The sequence below is a fragment of the Aulonocara stuartgranti genome, assembly GCF_965226115.1.
Source record: "Aulonocara stuartgranti genome assembly, chromosome: 1".
In the NCBI taxonomy this organism is placed as follows: Eukaryota; Metazoa; Chordata; class Actinopteri; order Cichliformes; family Cichlidae; genus Aulonocara; species Aulonocara stuartgranti.
Window position 1 is genome coordinate 27,394,237 of NC_138939.1, and position 21,001 is coordinate 27,415,237.

The following is a 21,001-nucleotide window of genomic DNA, read 5'->3' on the forward strand; positions in this document are numbered from 1 at the left end:
GTAACTCAAAACAGCTTTAATGCTGAACTCAAAAAGGTAACAAAAACTAAGAATACAAAATACACCAACACAGCAAGATGACGGTAGATCGCAACAATGACAAACTGAAACACAGGGCTTAAATACATAGAGGGAGCAATCAGGGAATGGACAACAGGAGGGAAACACAGCTGCGGCAAATCAGAACTGACGAGACAAGGAAGCGTAAACTGAACTCACTGAGATAAGACAGAGACCTTCAAAGTAAAACAGGAAACACATAACACAGACTGAACAAAAGACACAGACTCACATGCAGGCACTACAACAGAGGGAACAGAGACGTGGGACCAGGGCAGACACAGACACTGACTGGACACGGGGATATAGCGGACAGGGGAGACAGCAACTAAGGTTTACACAGGGACAAACCATAAGACATAACTCTAACAAAAACCCAAAGACTAGAAATTATAAATAATATAATAAACTCAAAAACCCTGGGTCAACGACCCAGGCATCCTAACATACATAAGGTAGGATAAAAATACATTTATTTTAATTGTATTAATATATAAGATGAAATGTGCTTTGAACATATTTGGCCAAAAGGCACTATGTTTCAGTAAGTGCAAGCAGTATGTACAAGCGAGGAAGATAAAAACTGGACAAAGAGTAGGATGATATGGCATTGGTAATAATAAATGAGAAAAGTTCAAGTATGGTATGATGAAAACTAGGAGTTACATTCACTGAAACATTATGAAAACAGTACTTGGACTGAACTCATCAGGAGGAACAGCCTAAAGGCTGATTTAAAGATGCCTAATAACACAACAAGATGAAGCAATTTTACACATAAACTTCATACATTTAAATTCTCTGTAGCTTACTAAAACAGTTGCTGGTATTGTCATACTGTACAGAAGAAATGTTTGCAAAAACAGGAATAAAATTGATTAAATAGAATAAAATAACAATGCCGAATTAAAAAAAAACCCATAAATATTAATTTGTCTTAAACTCAAAATATAAGCTCTTGGTGACGTGTGTAAACTTACTCATATGTTAAGACCAGATAGAAGTTATTAATTCTGACTTGGCTAAACATTTTATCATGAAGTAATATCCTGGATTGTGTGTGGTAAAAGCTTTACTGTTGGCGCCTGCTGTGGTGCAGGAAGGTAATATCGTAGCTGCTTCCAGAAGGAGGAGGAAGTCAGCATGGAGCTTATGCCCTTCCAGGTGACGCAGTTCCCAGCCTTACTAAGAAGCTGTAAAGCCTCTGGAAAGGAATCCGATTTTGAAGCCATTGATGTCTCAGTGGTGATGAAAACCAAGCGAGTCTGCCGCTCCACTAGGGCTTCGTGGATCGCACTCAGCAGGCCAGATTCTGGATCAGGGTCTGGAGAGACGGGAACCAAAACTACCGCCCGGCTCTGCTCTACGCAGTCTAGCACAGCGTCTGCGATTGCTGCAAACAACCAGATTTCAGAATGCAAATCAATTCATGAATTTCTATCTTTATTTATGTAAGTAAATGTTCTGCAGAGGATCCTTCTCAATCCATACCTTTCCCTGGTAAGATGTCACGATCATAAAGACAGAGACTGTAACCAAATTTATCTTCCAAAACACTCTCCAGCCATCTTTTGTCGCTAGGATTTAATCCTCCAGCCGTGTCGCATTTGTAACACATTAAAAAGGCATCATAGCATTTTCCATCTGAGCAAAGGACAATAAACTCCGTCACTGTTGTTGCTTTGTCTGCAGCCCACACAAAAAGCACAAATGCTTAAACATGTGTTGTCAGGTAAAAAGAAACAAAAAGCATTTCTCTCACCTGAAATGCCACCAGACCACTTAAGAGTGTCTCTTAGGAAAAGAGTGATGTCAATCTTAAACTTCACATAGATAACTACAGTCACAAATGTCACCACAACAATGATGACAAAGCAGACACCAAGAGACGTGTACGAACGGGAAGCTGCAGGGAAATAATGGGGAGGTTAAAATGATCAAATATCAGCTACTTAACTCTTATTTAATTGTAATAACGTGAAAGATGCCTTTTCAATCTGTCCTAATCATGCTTATATATAATATAACTTATATTTTAAATTGTTTAAAAAAAATACTCAAATGTTCAGCTGGCCATACCTTTTTGTTTTAGAGTGATAGTGACTAAGCTTGTTTGGTATTGAGATTGCAGTTTACAGGTATAATTTTTTGACAGATCGTCCTCTGACACTTTTCTGAAGATTAGAGATGTTCTCATTCTGATTTCCTCTGTGCTGATGACCCTGAGAAGAGAAGGAAATGACTGAGGCAGATCTAAAAACAGAATTCATATCTGAGCTGATGTGACTACATATAACATCAGTGTGACCCACAGAGGACCTGTGTGTGAAATATTTACCGTGTATCATTATAGAAAACTGGTAGACTAGTGTCTGTATCCACAAATGAACTTCCACTTAACCAAAACAAGTCATCCATTTTTGACATAACTGCTTTACAATCAATCACCACTGTTGAACCTAGAAAAAGCAGAGTTAACACAGGTTGTTATAAACGATTAACATTTAAGCTTTAGCCAAGAGTGTGAAGGTGTATGAATATAGACAATAACTCACCTAAATCTACCTCAAATACCTGCTTGTCCTCTGGTGAAATTATCACTGCTTTCTTAGTTATTTCTGTGGAAATAAAAAAAACCTTTTGAAAAGCACGTATTAAAATCATTCAAAATAAATATCTGCAAAATGTGTTTTTCTTACTGCTTGGTTGGACATCAAGTTTCACCGTAGAGGTCATGTTATATATTTGACCATCATACAGGTAAGACCGGGTGCAGGTATAGTTGCCACTGTCCTCTTTTTTCACACTTGGGAAGTTACCGTCTTTTGGTGATGACCCGCCCTCCTACAACATATAAGCTCGATTTTTAAGTAGTCAGCTGTCAAATTTGGAAAAACATTAAAACCCTGTAACAGTACTTTACAGTTTGATCTCATTCACATAATCTGCTCTGTTTACCTTGTGCCATGTGATGCCGCTTCTGGTGATATTCAGGGTGTTAAAGGGAAAAAAAATTTCAGGGCAATACAACTTGCAGAGCTCCTCTGTGTAACATTCTTTAGAGATCTGGTTCATTTGCTCAGAGTCTCTGGACTGTGCTGTGTAAACTTTGAGGCTTATCCAGGACTGTTTGCTGGAATTCCTACCAAGGAAAGAAAACTGTAACATGAAGTTTTAACTTTCATTCTGAGCAACAAGCAAAACAAACAAACAAACAAAAAACAATTAATTTGAAAGTAAGAAAAGATTTAAAGGATAATTTTAAAAATGATGTTCATCTACTAAGTGTGGTATTTGTCCATCAGGATTTATTATTAGCTGAGAAAGTTTTGTGCTGCAAACAGTGAAATGAAACTAACATATCTGGCATTCTGTATAAAAATCCCTCTCAGCTTCGCCTTCAGTAATCCATTCCTTTAACGCTGGATTACTGAGAGGCTCTTCTCTGACCCACAGAAACCCGATGACCTGTGATACACTCGTGATTTTATGTATCTTTGTCTTATTTTATTTGATTTTATTTTACCTTATTTATTTTACTCACAACAAAACTCAGAAAACACAACCAATATTTTGAGTGAGAGCTACCATTTCAGGAAAATTGAATTTGATGACATGTCTCAACAAAATTGAGAGAGCCGATAAAAGGCTGAAAATGAATTGTTTCTAGTGTTACATCTGCAATTTTCAGAAGAATGTCCCTCCTAAAAATGCAGAGACGTATCATCGTCTACATAATATCATCAAACATTTCTAAGAATGTGAAGGAATCTCTGTGTGCCAGGGACAAGGACGAAAATCAAGATTGAAAATGAATTAACCATGGAACCGACTACATGGGCTCCACTAATGCAGGTTAAAGCAACACCGTGCAGAGAAGAACATAATCGAGAGCCGCCACAATCTTCTTTCACTCAAAGCTCTTTTTCAATGCACTGGGACAAAGTGAAAAACTGTTATTTGGTCAGATGAAACAAAAGTTGAAAGTGTTTTTGGCAGAATATGATTGCAACATCCTACCACCATTTCAGTTTTAACAAATGAATAAATGTTTTCTATGTTCTACTTTGAATAAAATATAGCTTTATCCCAGCTTTTTTGGAAATCCGGTTGTGCATTTTTCTGAGCTTTCTGAATTGGATCGTCACAGCTCTGGGGAAGAAGTTGTCTCTCAATCTGGTGGTGCATTTTATTATGCTGGTGTAGCTGCAGGACGAAAGACTGGTGCTGCTCCTCCAGGGGAGATGTACAGTCTCTTTGCTGCTGGATGAGTCAAAGCATGCAAAGAGACTGTTCAAGGTGTCGGGGAGAGCTGGATGATGACTGGCCTGTTGGTTACTGTGTTTACAGCCTGTTATGCTCCTGATGCATCTGCACATATATTGTGGGTTGCTATTTTTTTAAGATCTCTTCAATACGCTGTTTGTACCATAACTTTGCTTGCTGGATTTGTTTTTTTCAGTTCCTTCCCATCCCTGTTATAAGCCAGCCTGTTACCTGACCTGTAGGTAGCATCTCGAGCTTTGCAGATCAGAGGTTTTTAGGTTGGGATCAGCTGCACAGAGATTTGGTCTGACCTGCCTAAGTGTGGAACTGCCACTGCCTTGTATGCACCTGAGATGTTACAGTAAACCTGGAATACTATTGTCTCTTGTTTGGAAGTTTATCAATTTGGAAGTTTGGAAACACTGCTTTTAGTTCCACATAGTTGAAATCACGAGCCACAATCACAGCCGCCTTCGGAGTTGCATTCATGTGCCTGTTGATCAGGCAGTACAGATCCTCCAGTGCTAATTTAGCATTAGCCCACCATTGAATATAGGCAGCTACGATCAGGATGGAGCAGAACTCCCTAACCTATTTGAATGGTCTGCATCTTACTGCCAGATGTTCTAGGTCAGGATAGCAGCATGTACCAAACAACCCACCTTCCATTTTCATGCTCTCTGGGTCTGCTCAGTGTGTATTTTGAGGCTAATCTACTTGCTGGAATTCCTGTCAGTGTTATCACAGAGATATTCAGAACCTAAAGCTAATTCCATCCTTTAAATACAGTCTGCACTTTGTAATTTCACATCCATGAACTTGCTGACACACAGCAGTAACAGAGGAAACACAGTTTCCTGAAATACTGCTACTGCTTTAAAAACTGTGAATGAGATATCTGCTGCAAACAAATCACTGCCGGAATGACTCATAGATTAAAAATGCACGTGCTTAAGAAAATACACTGAAATATGAAAGTTTAACATATGATAAGTAAGGTCAGTTATGTTATTACTGTAGGAGTGCTTGTATCTTACTTGAGAGAGCATGAGTAGTTTCCCTCATTTTTCTCAGAGGCACTGAGAATCACAAGGATTCCCTGTTGAACCATCACCCCCATCTGCCTGTGCTCAGCTGCAGGCGTGTTGTTGTGTAGATGCATCCCCTGCTTGGTGAAACTTCTCCAGAGTGTTTCATTATGATCACACTCCTTGAAGAACTCTGCCACAATTTCCCCTTCCTTGACACGTATTTCTTTGGGACTCTGGGGACAGACACCTGCAAAGTGAAATAATTTCAGCGTGTCATTGATTAAAATTATAACATGAACTAGCTCAAGGGCTGCTTGAACAAAATGTTTGAGTATATCAGACAGAAATCTGGCTGATTTAAAACTTTTTTTTAAAGTCCCGGGGAACATGTGCTTCCTGCCTATCGATAAAGCTTGCACGTAAACTCATTGCTCTGTCTCACTATCAGCCAACATATCAACAGACATTATGAACAAAATGAACAACATGATTTAGAGATTTAGTTTTGCTGTGCAGTTTATTGGCTATGCTTTAGTGAATCGTTTACAGTCTAGGTCAGGGGTCCCCCAACCTGTCCTGCAGGTTTTAGATCTCACTCTGGGTCTACACACCTGAATCAAATGATTAGTTCATTACCAGGCCTCTAGAGAACTGCAAGACATGTTGAGGAGATCATTTAGCCATTTGAATCAGCTGTGTTGGATCACGTACACATCTAAAACTGAAGGGCACCGGCCCTCGAGGGGCATCTGGTCTAGGTGTTGATCCTAGTCCTCTGCAGAGCCTGAACGATTGATGACATTTTTTACTCTGAGCAAAAACTGAGTAAATATTACTTTGAATGAGCCCAGTGTTCACACTCTAACATGTTCTACTAGAAAACATGTTTCAACGTGTTTTTTGTCATTATATAGCTTAACAGATTTTGTTGTAACTGTAATTGCAGCGATACCATAGAGAAGCATCAGTCACTCATATATATTAGTAAATGTTATCACTTTCATTTATAAAATGATATTAGTCACAAAGGCAAACCTTGACTTAAACCGCTGTTTTATGTATGTACGTGCATGCTCTTTTTTAGTGGTTACAGGGCACTACAACATAATCATGCTTGCTATGAGTCTGAAATTTGAAGATGAAAGTTGATCTATGCCAGATAAGAACCCTCCAACCATAACTGGCAGTGTCACGGAGAATGCAATGACACGTGCAATAAAATAGTCAAACATCTTGCAGCTGACGGAACTGAGCATGGAGCAAGAAAATAAAGTAATTAGCAAGCCAGTGATGCAAAACACATTCAAATGCTTATTTCTTAGATAGGGTGTGATACTGGTGTACTATACTCTGCTTCTTCTATCTGTTATATCGATATTAAGATTATTATTATTTAGATAAAATATATTTTGCATTTTCCCCTCTATGTCTATTTTTCTAAGCACAGTAATTAGGTTACTACTTAATGCTTAATAATGAAAACAACAGCTAAATGAAGAATAATGTGTTGTCACAGGGAAACATTGGAGTTTGTGGCTTAAGAAATACTTACATTTGCTTCTAAATCTTCCAGCTGCAAAGATAAACTGTCACACATTAAATTATCACAAATCAATGAATCAGTTATTCTAAAACCGATTATTTTGTAACATTTGAAAATATGCTTTTCCATAGGTATAGTTTTTGTTTTTTTTGGTTTTTTTGCACACAAATAACTAAGAAAGCAGTGATAATTTCACCAAAGAACAACCAGTTATTTGAGGTAGATTTAGGTGGGTTATTGTCTATATTCGTACACCTAAAGCTTAAATTTTAATGGGTATTCAGATCGGTGTAAACATTGCTTTTTAAGCTCAACAGTGGTGATTGATTGTGAAGCAGCTATGCTGTCAGACTTTGATCACTTTTTCTAGTTAAGAGGAAATTAATTTGTGGAGACAGATACCAGTCTGCCAGTTGTTTTTATAATGATACATAGTAAATATTTCACACACAGGTCCTCTTTGGGACTTTGGTCAAACTGATGTTATATGTGGCCACAATCAGCACAGGTCTGCTTCTAGATCTGTCTCAGTCCTTTCCTTCTCTTGTCAGGGACAGCACTGCAGAGGATCAAATTCAAGGACAACAACATCTCTAATCTTCAGAAGGTGTCAGAGGACGATCTGTCAAAAAGTTATATCTGTAAACTGTAATCTGACCTATAAACGAGTTTTGTAAATAAAACTAACCTTATTGGCTCATTATTTATGACTTTGTAATTAAAACTGTCGCAAGTTTATCAGGATTAGGTCAGACTGATATGAAAGCCATCTGTTAGTTTATTACAGTTAAGTAAGAGTAAGGCGCTGATATTTGATCGTTTTAGTTTCTCTGCTGTGTTACACGTAATTTCTATCTCATTACATAATTAGCATATTATATCCTTGTGTCCCGAGGGAATGACAATTAGCGATATTGGTCTCTTACCTGATAAAAATGTGATGAAGATCAACGACAGGATCATCGCGGTATCCTTCGGCAGAGCACTCCAAGCCCTCATTATCTGCGTCGAAAACAGCGGATGATGCAATTCTGCTGTACTCCAGATGTGAATTAACCAAACCAAAAATGCGCAATGATGAAAAGAAGGGAGGGAGGTAAAAAGAAACTGAAGGAAAAGCCCCAAGTTGCGGGTGCAACAGCCCCGCGAGCTTCACTGCTTTTATGATGTATGATATCTTTTCACCACAAGTGTTGCTGCGTCCCCTAAAGCCGTTTACACCAAACTACAAGAAACTGCAAGAACGCAAGTCTACCATGTGCCTTTTCCCATAGCCTTTATGTCATTGCGAAAGCTAGGACGATGTTTTTTTCACACCATTTCAGGTAGGTGGTAACCGCTGTGACATGAATCTCATGGTGTGAACCCCCCAACTGTTTCTTTCAACTAGCAGTTATGTGTTTATGTACTGTTCTCACACACGCACACTGGAAAAATAGCATAACTCTTTTCATCAGCACCGTGGACAACAATTGCAGTCACAGGTCAGTGGAGTGGACACATCTAAGCTTATGCTCTAACCGCACATCATCGTTTTCAACTAATCTGCCAAAGGCCCCAAAACACATTTAGTGACACAAAGAAAACTGTGATCTTTACAAGGAAAGAACAAAAGAGGAAAACCCGTTAACCACAGCTCCTCACAGACTGACTGTATGGGGTCACATTTACAAACAAGCATACTCATTTATTCAACGATCATTTCCAGTGTATTAGTTTCTAATGACACACATAGCATTTCCGTATGAGCGCATATTTTCAGCGCATTATTTAGCATTAGTCATGTTTAAATCCTTCGCAAAAACACAGAAAACTACTCACCTGCAACAGTTTCATCTTTCAGTCCTTGCGCTCAGCAAAGTCAACGACAGCACCACTCAGATCCAAAGCCCCGGTGGGTTCTTCTTCCCCATGTTAGCGCCACTTTATTGATTTTCTTCGCGATATATAATTTAAAACGATACACATGCCTAACAACACCCCCCAAAACAAAACAAAACAAAACAAAACAAAACAAAACAAAACAAAACAAAACAAAACAAAACAATTATTGCACAGTTTGCGGGCATGTTGCATAGATGGCAGGGAACAAGGTCAGGAAGTATATGCAATTTATTTCCCAGCATACCCCTCTGCAATCAAAAGTTTCACAACAGGTTCCTGTTATAACCAGTGGAGTTAAAATAACAGCTAAAAGTTTATAAAAAGGATTAGAATTTGGTTTATGACTTAGAACTATGACTTACACATATAATGGAGCTTTTATGTGTCCAATTATGAATATAACAATCCAATAGAGGAAGAGCCTCTTTGACAGTTTTTTGAGTGGGCCTCTCCCATTTCTTGCCCACTGGGTATTGCCCCAGATGTTCCATGTGATGTTACACCTTTCCATTTGGGGACATTTTAACAGAGCTGACTAAGTTCACTTAGACAAGGCACACTTGATGCAACAGTTTTACCAGACTTGCAGGTACACCCCATGAGGAATTTCCTTGATCGGCTCAAATTTCCAATGGTTACCCAGAGTTTTCTTTTATTTGAAATTCTGATTCTGAATAGTGCTGTAGAAAAAATCCTGTCATTGCAACTACATTACTCAGTGTATTTATACTTACAGGCTGGTGTGATTTGCTCTCAGGCAGAGGGAGAAGCAGAGAGCTGTTGGGAACTAGTCCATCCTGTTTAGCCTAGTGTACATCATCTGAACATGAGTTTGACTGTATTGTTTAATTACTCAGTTTTTTCACACTTTTAGTTTACTTACTAATTAGTCTAATTACCTGTAGAATTACCTGATAGTTTCCTCCCCTTATTAAAGGGTTTAGTAATCAACTTCAGTGTTTAATGTGACTTTTGTTTAATGCACTGTGTTGTGTGCCAGTGTTAAGTGGAGATGGAACAATATTCCTGATCTACAGAGACAAGATGAAGATCTGACTACCGACCGGCTGCCCAGGTAGAGATACTGTCATTCTTTGTGTTGGAGTACCATCTTAATGCTTGTTTAAAATATATATTTGCATTTTTTTGTACAGCAAAATGTGGATAATTCACCTTCTTAATGGGATTGTAATGTGTCTGAATCCAGTTACCTTGACCTTTAGTCCTTATTTTTATTGTAATGGGTCCCCCCCCCCCCCCCCCTTTTTTTTTTAGAAACCCCTGCCATAGCTAACCTTCATGTACCATAACACCGAATATAAAATAAAAATCCTTTCTTGCAACTCGGACTCCTGGATGTCAATGGTGCAATCCTGGGTTAAAATGGCTTATTGGTGTGTGGAGGGCAGATGGCTAGAATCCTTCAAGCTTATAGGAAGGCAACAACGGCTCAAATTACCTCCTGTTAACCAAGTTATGCAGAAGAGCATCTCTGTATCCACAACATGTTGAACCACACCAACTCCCACTTCTGAAGCATTTGAGTTTCCTTTTTTACTCTTACAGAGTATGTTTAACGGCACTGTTTTGTACTGTGTCTTTAATCGGTTGCAGGGAAGGTTGGAAATGACAGCATTTTTCTTGATGTTGTACATGAGACTAAATGCGATAATCAGCATATCTGAGAGGGTTTGTGTGGAAGAAATTAATGCCCATGAGCTTGAACAATTATAGCTATAAACAGATAAACAATCATTAGATTAATTTAAACACTGTCAATGTGAAGTCATCATTACACAAGAACAGCATTCTGCCCTTTATATGATCTTCTAAGGTTTATTTGCATTCATCCAGTGACTTAATGCCACCTTGTGGTCCCATTTGACTATTAAAAAAACGGGACGTTAGTGTGGTAAGTTTTGCAGATGATTTGCAAAAGTTGCATTGTTTGCGAAACAGAGTTCATTTCAATATAAATGCCCATTCTGCTAAGAGCCATGCAGTATGAAGCAAGGTTGCAGAATAAGAGATGATATTCTGCTGCGTGTAACTCACCAACAGAACAAGCGCACTATGCTAGTTGTAATCAGAAAATCACATACACATAGACAGGAATAAATAAATGATTGTTTATTTATTTTTAAATAAATAAATAGACCATACGTCAAAAACATTAAACGTAGGCCTGCAGTTGCAGTCTGGAAGAGAGAATCGTTATAAATGGAAACACACTTCAGCAACGACAGCAAACCATGCAACAATAATTTATCGTGTTCTGCAGCATTCTTACACACTTACATCCCTTACAGCCCCCTTACAGTTATTGTTTTCACTTTTGCTTTTGAACTTTGTGTTTTGCTTTATTGGAATTACCGCTTTCAGCCAAATAACAGTTTTCAGTTCCATTCAGCCCCGTATGTCTGCATTTTTGTCCTCCACACACATTCTGCAGCCTCATGACTTGTGGAGATTATGTTATGGTATGTTACCTGGTGCCATTGTCAGTGGAACCAGGTAACTAGTCTTTACTGATGATGTGACTGCTGATACAAAGTAGCAGGATGAGCTGTCCAGTGTGCATGTTTATACTCTCTGCACAGATTCATCCAAATCCTGAAAAATTACGGCCATTTGTTTTTCTTTTGATTCTCATATTAAAAGTGGTCTTTGATGCTCTCTAAATTTTGCATGTATAATAAGAAATGTTTAGATACTGTAAGTTGCTGGCAAGTAGTAAAATGTATTGATTGGCCAATATGTATGACACCTCCCCCCCCCAGATTACTGAATGTGTGTTTCATGCAGTGCAGTTGATACCAAGTAGTTGATGAAAGACAACACTGCAAGTGGGATTGAGTTTAGTAACAGAGCTGTCCCAGTTTACTGGTGGAAGTATTGGTATTTTTGGTATAATGGTATGGTGTTGCACACTGTTGTGGCAAATCCACTTAGCCCGAAAAATGGATCGGACATCAGTTATAGAAACGATAGTCTTTATATAGGACTTCAAAAAAAGGGTGTACAACACATAAAGTAACTGACATCAGAGCAACATATAATGGCTTCCTGAAAACTTTTCTTTTCCTAGCTAAACATGAGTAACTTCCATCTCTATGAAGTATCTAATGAAAATACGTATTAAATGCTCTTTTTGACAGAAAATTTAATCTATAATTAACAGCTCTCACTAAACATGTGGCTAGCAATTAAATCATTTACAAAATAATCAAAATGCTGTTATGAAACAATAAACTGCAATAAAGTTACAACACACACCCAGTCCCTCTCCGCAAGTCTTAGTTTGTCTCACCTGAAGTGAGCAGAGCAGGAGAGAGTCCAGATATCAACATCAATGAGATATGTTACATTGTACATGTTACATTGGCAGATGGTGAAGGGCATAAAGTTTGGTCACAGAGTTTATCATCTTTAATAACAAAAATGTATAAATACAAAGAAACACGAACATGAAATTAGACATCCAGTAAGATGCCACACAGAGATTATTTTTGGGGGGTTCCACATACAGAGGAGAGACATTTACTGTGACAATAATAAATGGATAAACAAATTGGCTGGGAATCAACACATCTTTATTCTCTACAAAATCTGATTTTATTGATTAATTTGTTACTCCTACTGCAGTTGTGCTCATCAGTAAAAACACACTAGGTAGGTCAGTGTATAGGTAAATCTTTCCATTATTAAAGAGTCACACCAGGACTTGTATAATGAACTCCATAAACCCAAGAACGAATATCAATGGATATTAGTGTTGCTGTAAAACCACCACTATTTTTTTCCCTTTTCTACAATTGCTTCTCCTGATGTATGTTGTATTTTGAGTCTTAAGGCACAGTGGTTGATGTCATCAGAGCCTGAAGACAACCATCACAGTTTTATGTTTTATAAAAAAGAAAATAATAAAAATACACCTACACAAATATAATAAGCTAAAGAAACATTTATATCATTCCTAAGACTCGATGATTGCTTTTTTTGCTTGTTTGTTTTACTTCTCCTTTAAATAACGATGTACCCGTAATAACATTCACTACAAAATAAAATAAAATAAAAAATCGATTATGATAAAAATCTTCGTTTCAAGCTTAATCCTTACTCTTAGATAAGGAAATTAATCATACCAGTGTCATAACCTAAGGAGTAGAAAGGCTAATAAAGTAAAATATGATATCAACTATTAAAAAATTACAAATGACTGCACATAAAGTAAGCTGAGTCAATATGTTTGATAAGCCGCCATAACATGAACATTATTAACAGTTGCAAAACTGACCAGTTATTTACCTCCAGGAGCGTTCGTGCATAATAATGCATGAAAATGACTTCAGAGCAACACAAGCTTCAACCTTTTTGCTCTTTACGATGCAATAAATTAAAGCAAGTAAGTCATGTTAAATACATGACAGAATTAGAGTTGAGCAACTTCCAGGGTTAATATACCACATTAAACATTTTCTGGAAACATTGTGACATTTTCCTTAGTAAAGGGAAATGCAGCTTTGAGGCTGTCACATGAGTGGATGTCTGCAGATGCATTGCACACATACTCACGCAATGTGTGAGTATGTGTGCTGTCCATAAACATTATATGAGCTGGTACAGGCCCATATATCACAAAGAGAGACATATGTTTAATTTTTTTTTGTTGCTAGGCGGATGCCTGGCACCTGGCAATGTTCAGGTGTCTAAAATAAACTCTGAATGTACCTCTACCTGTATACTCATATTAAATCTCTGGGTGCTCTCTGTGGGACGGGCAGGTAATGACGAAGCTTCTTTCAGAAGGAGGAGGAGTGCAACATGGAGCCATTTCAGGTGACACAACCTCGCAGAGCTGTAAGTCCCTGGTGATGAACCTGTACTCAAGGCCTCCTGCTGTTTCTGTTTAGAAGCGAGTCTTCAAACGATGCAGTTTCCCTGTCTTAGCATGACAAAGAAAAACAAACAATCACACTGAAGTTCACTTCAGTAAAATGCTATTGTTAAAATGACAAAAAAATATGAATCTGTAACACATGTTTAAAATAGTATCCCACCTGGGGCTCTGTGGTAGAAGCCAAGATTTTTTTGCAGCCAAAGAATGATGTTAAACATAGTATAAATAGCTACTGGTAATACCACCAACACAGCGAGAAAAATGCATAAACCCATGGCGAGATGTGAAACAGCTGTAGGGAGTAATGGAGAGTAATCAGAACATTAACAACACACTAAGACACTTTTATTTGGTCAGAATGACGGTGACACCCTTTATTGAAAAACAAACAAAAAATACCGATTATTCTGAGTTTACTGATTCATACCTTTTTGCTTTAGGGTGATGGTGACAAAGCTTGTTTGGTAGTCAGATTGCAGTTTACAGGTATAATTGTTTGACAGATCCTCCTCTGACACTTGTCTGAAGACTAGAGATGCTGTCATGTTGATTTCCTCTGTGCTGTTGACCCTGAAAATGAGATGAACATCATCGAGGCAGCTCTAAAAGCAGAATTCAAAGCTGTGACAGATACAAAACATATCAGTTATATAGAAACTGTGTGTGAAATATTTACCATGTATAATTATAGAAAACGGGCAGAGTGCTATTTGTCTCCACAAATGAATCGCCGCTTAACCAGAACAAGTCATCAATGTCTGAAGACGTGACTGCTTTACAATCAATCACCACTGTAGAGTCTAGAAAAGCAGAGTTTACACAGATTTTATAACTGATTAACATTAAAGCTTTAGCCAAGAGTGTGAAAGTATGTGGATGTAGACAATAACTCACCTAAATCTACCTCAAATTCTTGTTTGTTCTTTGGTAAAATGATCACTGGCGGTATAAACGGTTCTATTAAAGAAGAACAAACATTAAAAAAAATCTAAAACCTTTCAGAAAGAACAAATAAAGTGTTTGAAAATAAAATGTTACAAAATTTGTTTTTATTACCACTTGGCTGTACATCAAGTTTCATCTACATATTTATTCATAAAAAGACTCAAAGTGTTCAACTGGCCATACCGTTTTGCTTTAGGGTGATGGTGACAAAGCTTGTTTCATAGTCAGATTGCAGTTTACAGGTATAATTGTTTGACAGATCCTCCTCTGACACTTGTCTGAAGACTAGAGATGCTGTCATGCTGATTTCCTCTGTGCTGTTGACCCTGAAACGGAGATGAACAAGATGATTGAGGCAGCTCTAAAAGCAGAATTCATAGTTGTGACGGATACATAAAGCATACCAGTTACATATAATCTGTGTGTGAAATATTTACCATGTATAATTATAGAAAACGGGCAGAGTGCTATTTGTCTCCACAAATGAATCGCCGCTTAACCAGAACAAGTCATCAGTGTCCGAAGACGTTACTGCTTTACAATCAATCACCACTGTTGAATCTAGAAAAAGCAGAGTTAACACAGATTTTATTAATGATTAACATTAAAGCTTTAGACAAGAGTGTGAAGGTGTATGACTATAGACAATAACTCACCTAAATCTACATCAAATTCTTGGTTTTTCTTTGGTGAAATGATCATTGGTGGTATAAAAGTTTCTATTAAAAAAGAAACAAAAAAAAAAAAACCCGCCAAAATCTAAAACCTTTTGAAAAGCACACGTTAAAGTTTTTGAAAATAAAATGTCACTAAACTTGTTTTATTACCACTTGGCTAGACATAAAGTTTCATCGACATATTTATTTATAAAATGACTCAAAGTGTTCAACTGGCCATACCGTTTTGTTTTAGGGTGATGGTGACAAAGCTTGTTTCATAGTCAGATTGCAGTTTACAGGTATAATTTTTTGACAGATCCTCCTCTGACACTTGTCTGAAGACTAGAGATGCTGTCATGCTGATTTCCTCTGTGCTGTTGACCCTGAAACGGAGATGAACAACATGATTGAGGCAGCTCTAAAAGCAGAATTGATAGCTGTGACGTTTGTGTAAAGCATATCAGTTAATAATAATGGATTGGATTTATATAGCACTTTTCAAGGCACCCAAAGCGCTTTACAATACCACTATTCATTCACTCTCACATTCATACACTGGTGGAGGTAAGCTACAGTTGTAGCCACAGCTGCCCTGGGTCAGACTGACAGAAGCGAGGCTGCCATATCGCGCCATCGGTCCCTCTGGCCAACACCAGTAGGCGGTAGGGTAAAGTGTCTTGCCCAAGGACACAACGACCAGGACAGAGAGCCCGGGGATCGAACCGGCGACCTTCCGGTTACAGATGTGATTCCCAACCCACAGTCGCCCCTACAGTTACATAATATGTGTGTGAGATATTTACCATGTATAATTATAGAAAACGGGCAGAGTGCTATTTGTCTCCACAAATGAATCGCCGCTTAACCAGAACAAGTCATCAGTGTCCGAAGACGTTACTGCTTTACAATCAATCACCACTGTTGAATCTAGAAAAAGCAGAGTTAACACAGATTTTTATTAATGATTAACATTAAAGCTTTAGACAAGAGTGTGAAGGTGTATGACTATAGACAATAACTCACCTAAATCTACATCAAATTCTTGGCTGTTCTCTGGTGAAATTATCACTGCTTTCTTAGTTATTTCTGCACAAATTTTTAAAAAAAAAGAAAAGAAAAAAGGCTGATATTTTGAAAAACACATATTAAAGTCTTTGAAAATAAAAATTTACAGAATGTGTTTTGCTTACCGCTTGGTTGGACATCAAGTTTCACCATAGAGGTCATGTTATATATTTGACCATCATACAGGTAAGACCAGGTGCAGGTATAGATGCCACTGTCCTCTTTTTTCACACTCGAGAAGTAGCCGTCTTTTGGAGATGGCTCGCCCTCCTACAACATAGCACATATGTTGTATATGGAAAAACAGTAAAACACTGCTTTGATCTCATTCACATAATCTGCTCTGTTTACCTTGTGACATGTAGTGCTGTTTCTGGTGATATTCCAGGTATCAAAGAGAATATTTTCATCATGGCAATATAAAGTGCAGGACTTATCTGTGTAACATGTTTTAGAGTCCTGGATCATTTTTCCAGACTCTTTGGACTCCACTGTGTATACTCTGAGGTTGATCCAGGAACGCCTGCTGGAATTACTGTCGAGAAAATAAAAAATATATAAAGTGTTTCATTTCTTTCTCTTTTTGAATCCATCAGTTCAATGTTGGATTTGTGCGATTCTTTAGTAATCCTCGCCATGCTGGTCATGTCCAGTGAAAACATACACATCTTTGACTCTCCACCTGCTCTATTGTTGCCAGCTCCACAGTCTCCAAAGCAAGCATCATAGCAGGCCTCACTCCTATCTTGTAAAACCTTCCCCTTCACTCTTGCTGTTCTCCTTCTGTCACACATCACCTGACACTAGTCTCCACCCGCTCCACCCTTCCTGTGCTCTCTCCTTTCCCTCTCTTGTGCATTGTCTATAGCTCTGAATTGTTAACTCCAGTTATTTAAACTCATCCAAGTTCATGACCTCAACTCCCTGCATCTTTGCTTTGCAGATGTTAGCATTTACGACGACAACCTAGCATCCTCAGGTGTGCTTTTGGATTCTTCTAACCTCAGATGATTGTCACATAGATGTTTCACACCATAATGCAACCTGGTTCAGGACAAAGATAAAAATCGCTTTTCTGGTGCCGAAGGATGTTCAATAACAAGCTTTCAAAAATAACCACAAGATAAAAGTTGCTCTGGTATCCTGTAGTGTAGGAAATAGTACTTTATATCAGTGTGGGCACGACATCTATTCATAAATGAGGCCTGTGGCTTTGGTTGATGTCAGTCTTAGATAATTAAACCGTTAATGTGGGAATTGTATTAAATTTTACCGAAAAGAGCAGGAGTAATTCCCCTGATGGTTTACTGAAGCTCTGAGAATGACAAGGATTCTTCCATGAACCAGCACACCCATCTGCCTCTGCTCAGCTGATGTTGACATGTTGAAGAGTTTCATTTCATCCACGGTGTGACTGGTCCAGAACACCTCAGCATCTCCATCACTGTACCCTCTGTAAGAAGGGCACTGCAGTACCGCCATCTCACCTGACTTGACATGTACTTTCTGGAAACTCAGTGGGCACACACCTGTCAATGACATTAGTAATGACATGAAAAAAAGCACCGTTGTAGACTAAAAGGATCAAATTTGTCCGATTAATTTAACTCCAGCTTCGCAGTGCAGTCACTACCAGTATTCTACCTTTAGCATGAGCTGATGTCACAGATATCTTTAAATGCCACATAACCACAGAGTGCAGGCAGCACAGCTAACAAACACATCATAAAGCAGTTGCAGACTCATCCTTGTGAATGTACAACTAACCGTTATCCTGTGCACTTTTCTGTTTCACTGTTCTTCTTTTCATTTTTTTTGTTCATCACCAGAGGGATAAGCCCCTTTTGATGTCATATGAGCATCACTGTGATTTGGTGGAGAAACATAAGGAAGGTTCTTACTAGCAGGTAGACACAGGCTACAGCTTCATTGCAGCTTAGTTTTACATGGTAGAGCTTAGCTAGCCACAAACGAAGCCAAGTCATTTTATGCTAGATATATTTGAACTCGTCTCCCTCTAGTGGAAGCAGGAACATATTCATTATAGGTTTTGAAGGAATAAAGAAAGTCATTTTAATATCTGCCCTGTTTTTCTTTTTATTTAATTCTTTTTTGTGTTCAGTGAGTGTTATGTCTACTGCATTTTAGAGATATCTGTTGAACCAATCAGTTTAATCTTCAGTTCAGTATGTTGGTGTACAGTTCTGTACCACTGTCTTCCAAATGATTCCAGTGCTTATATTCAGGCAAAATTATTAATTGTCCTTTTAAAGCTAGGTGGTAAAGTACACAGTAAACTTTACCTGAGCTATTAAACCATCAAGTATGTGACCTCCTGTGCTGGAATTCTAGCTATATGACTGGCCTATTAAAGGAACAGATTTATATACCCTTTGCTTAAGTTCACTTCACCTATAAAATGTGAAGGTCTAAATCTTACCTGGCCAGAATAACAAAAGGACCAGAAGTATTTTTCCCTTCATATCGTCAGTCTGAGGAACACCTATGAAGACACATAGAGAAAGTGAAACTTTTCACTTCCCCAAGAAAGAAATAGTGACAAACATATCCACCCGAGGAAAAAAAAAACCATAATCACGAGTGAAAATGAGATCCTCGAGGGTAAAACTCAGGGGCGTGCACAAATAAGAGATCGCAGGCGCGAGAGTGCCTACTGTGAGCTTGGCACTGTCAGGTGTCTGCCTGGGAGCAGAATGCTTCGCGCGAATCAACTGAGCCGTGTGGAGGGCGAGGCCTAAAGGAAGAGGTCCTAATGTGGTTGGTCACTTTGGTGGCCATTTCAGGTCAGTTCCTTTAATCCTGTCACACCCCGGCTGCAACAAAAACCTGTTTTAAACCGTATTTGTGCACCTTTTATGAAAATACAATTTGCAGAATTCATTATCAACAGTTATTATTTGCGGTGTAGCAGTGGATATACCGACAATTGTCCCTATGGTGAATGATTTGTGTGTCTGTGCGCGTGCACGCGCGCGCGCGTGTGTGTTTTGTTCGAAACGTTAGACAGAGATATGATTCCACCCACATATCTCTTTGTTTGTAAGCACAGCTTGCCCGGATTGTGTGTTGTTTGTGTGTGTGTGTGTGTGTGTGTGTGTGTGTGTGTGTGAGAGAGAGAGAGAGTGAGAGAGAGAGTGAGAGAGAGAGAGAGAGAGAGAGCTTTACTTGGGACAAAGTGGCCATAAAGGGCTTTAGAACATGTGCAGCACCTAATATGTGTGAAGTGCAGAGTCCTGTAGGTAATTCTTTTTCTTTCTTTTTCTTTCTTTTTTTTTTTTGCAGTGTTTGTGATTTGATAAGCTTTAGAACTAAGACATCAGCTTTCATATCCTTTTACTTTCAGGATGTGAAAGTGACCTCTGCAGTAACATCCCTGCTTCTGCCAACTGGTTTTTGGTGGTTTTTTCCTTCGAAAACCAAAAGAATATGAAAATACCATCACAAGTAAGAGCAATAAATTCAGATAAGGATGCCTTTCAAATCATCTGTGATTAACAAATCACTAAAGATACAAAAAAAAAATTATGCTTAGATGGGAACACTTAGAAATAAGCTGGGTGGGAGATTGGGACAATAAGCAAACAAAAGCTACATCTCAGGGCTCAGTTACCTTGTGAAATATTAAAGTTCACGATAGCACAGTTAGAAAAGGACTGACTTGTTTGGCAGGCTTGCAAAGAGAAAGCCTGTTCTCTCTAAGAAGAGCATGGCAACATGGCTTAGATTTAGAAAAACTGCATCTGAACAAACCACAAGATGTCTGGAGCAATGTCCCTTGCACAGGCAGGACCATAGTAGAGATGCTTGGCGTAACCAAATGCAGCATATCAGGATAAACCTGGAATAGTTCTTTCATAGCTGAGCACTCAAAGAGCTTTATACAGCATTCCCCATTCACCTATTCTCAAAGAAGCACCTTTTCTGATACATATATATATATATATATATATATATATATATATATATATATATATATATATATATATATATACATATCTGTCGATCGATCGATCGATGGATATATAAAAATAAAACCACAAACACACACACATTTTTATGTAAAGTAGATAAAGGTGTTATATATATATATATATATATATATATATATATATATATATATATATATATATATATATATATATATATTATTAAACTCGGTAAAATGAATAAGTATTTGTCAGTCCAGGCAGGGTTAAACCGACAGTTTTCATTGTCAATTTTGCGCTTTTGGAGTGAGAAAGACATGCTGTTGTCGCATCATATATTACGATGATTGTTTAATATGTTTACATCACGGTGCATTGTGGGTTAAATATTGCTAGGCTACTAGGAGTGTTGCATTCACAGTCTACACTACGCTGTAGGAATTTTTAATTAAAAAAAAAAAATTAATTAATGAATTAATTTTTTGCGTTTTCTCTGTGTTTCTGCCAGGACCACAGGCAGGGCCAGTTGCTTCTGGGCCGCATTTGGCCCGCGGGCCGCCATTTGAATAGGCTTGCTGTACAGCATACACTATGCTGTTAAGTTTCTGTTTAGGAAAACTCATAAATCACATGACAGGGTGGGGCTAAGTTTCACAATGAGTTCACCCGAAACCTTGGCTTATTGTGACCTACACTCGTTC

General features: G+C 38.2%; 1 protein-coding gene across 1 annotated transcript; it reads right to left on the reverse strand.

Moving 5' to 3' along the window:
• LOC309709345 (uncharacterized protein) lies at positions 1 to 19,293 on the reverse strand. Its single transcript, XM_082537920.1, has 24 exons — positions 18,794 to 19,293; positions 17,627 to 17,882; positions 16,705 to 16,888; positions 16,479 to 16,623; positions 16,312 to 16,374; positions 16,092 to 16,215; positions 15,529 to 15,671; positions 15,286 to 15,348; positions 15,067 to 15,190; positions 14,813 to 14,955; positions 14,579 to 14,641; positions 14,361 to 14,484; positions 14,112 to 14,254; positions 13,845 to 13,976; positions 7,827 to 7,934; positions 5,364 to 5,604; positions 3,019 to 3,202; positions 2,760 to 2,904; positions 2,616 to 2,678; positions 2,399 to 2,519; positions 2,140 to 2,282; positions 1,823 to 1,966; positions 1,552 to 1,704; positions 1 to 1,453 (listed from the first exon to the last, which is right to left on the reverse strand). The coding sequence occupies exons 1-24, from the start codon at positions 18,834 to 18,836 to the stop codon at positions 1,095 to 1,097; spliced, it is 3,411 nt and encodes a 1,136-aa protein (XP_082394046.1). The 5' UTR covers positions 18,837 to 19,293; the 3' UTR covers positions 1 to 1,094.
• Between the last annotated feature and the right edge of the window lie 1,708 nt (positions 19,294 to 21,001).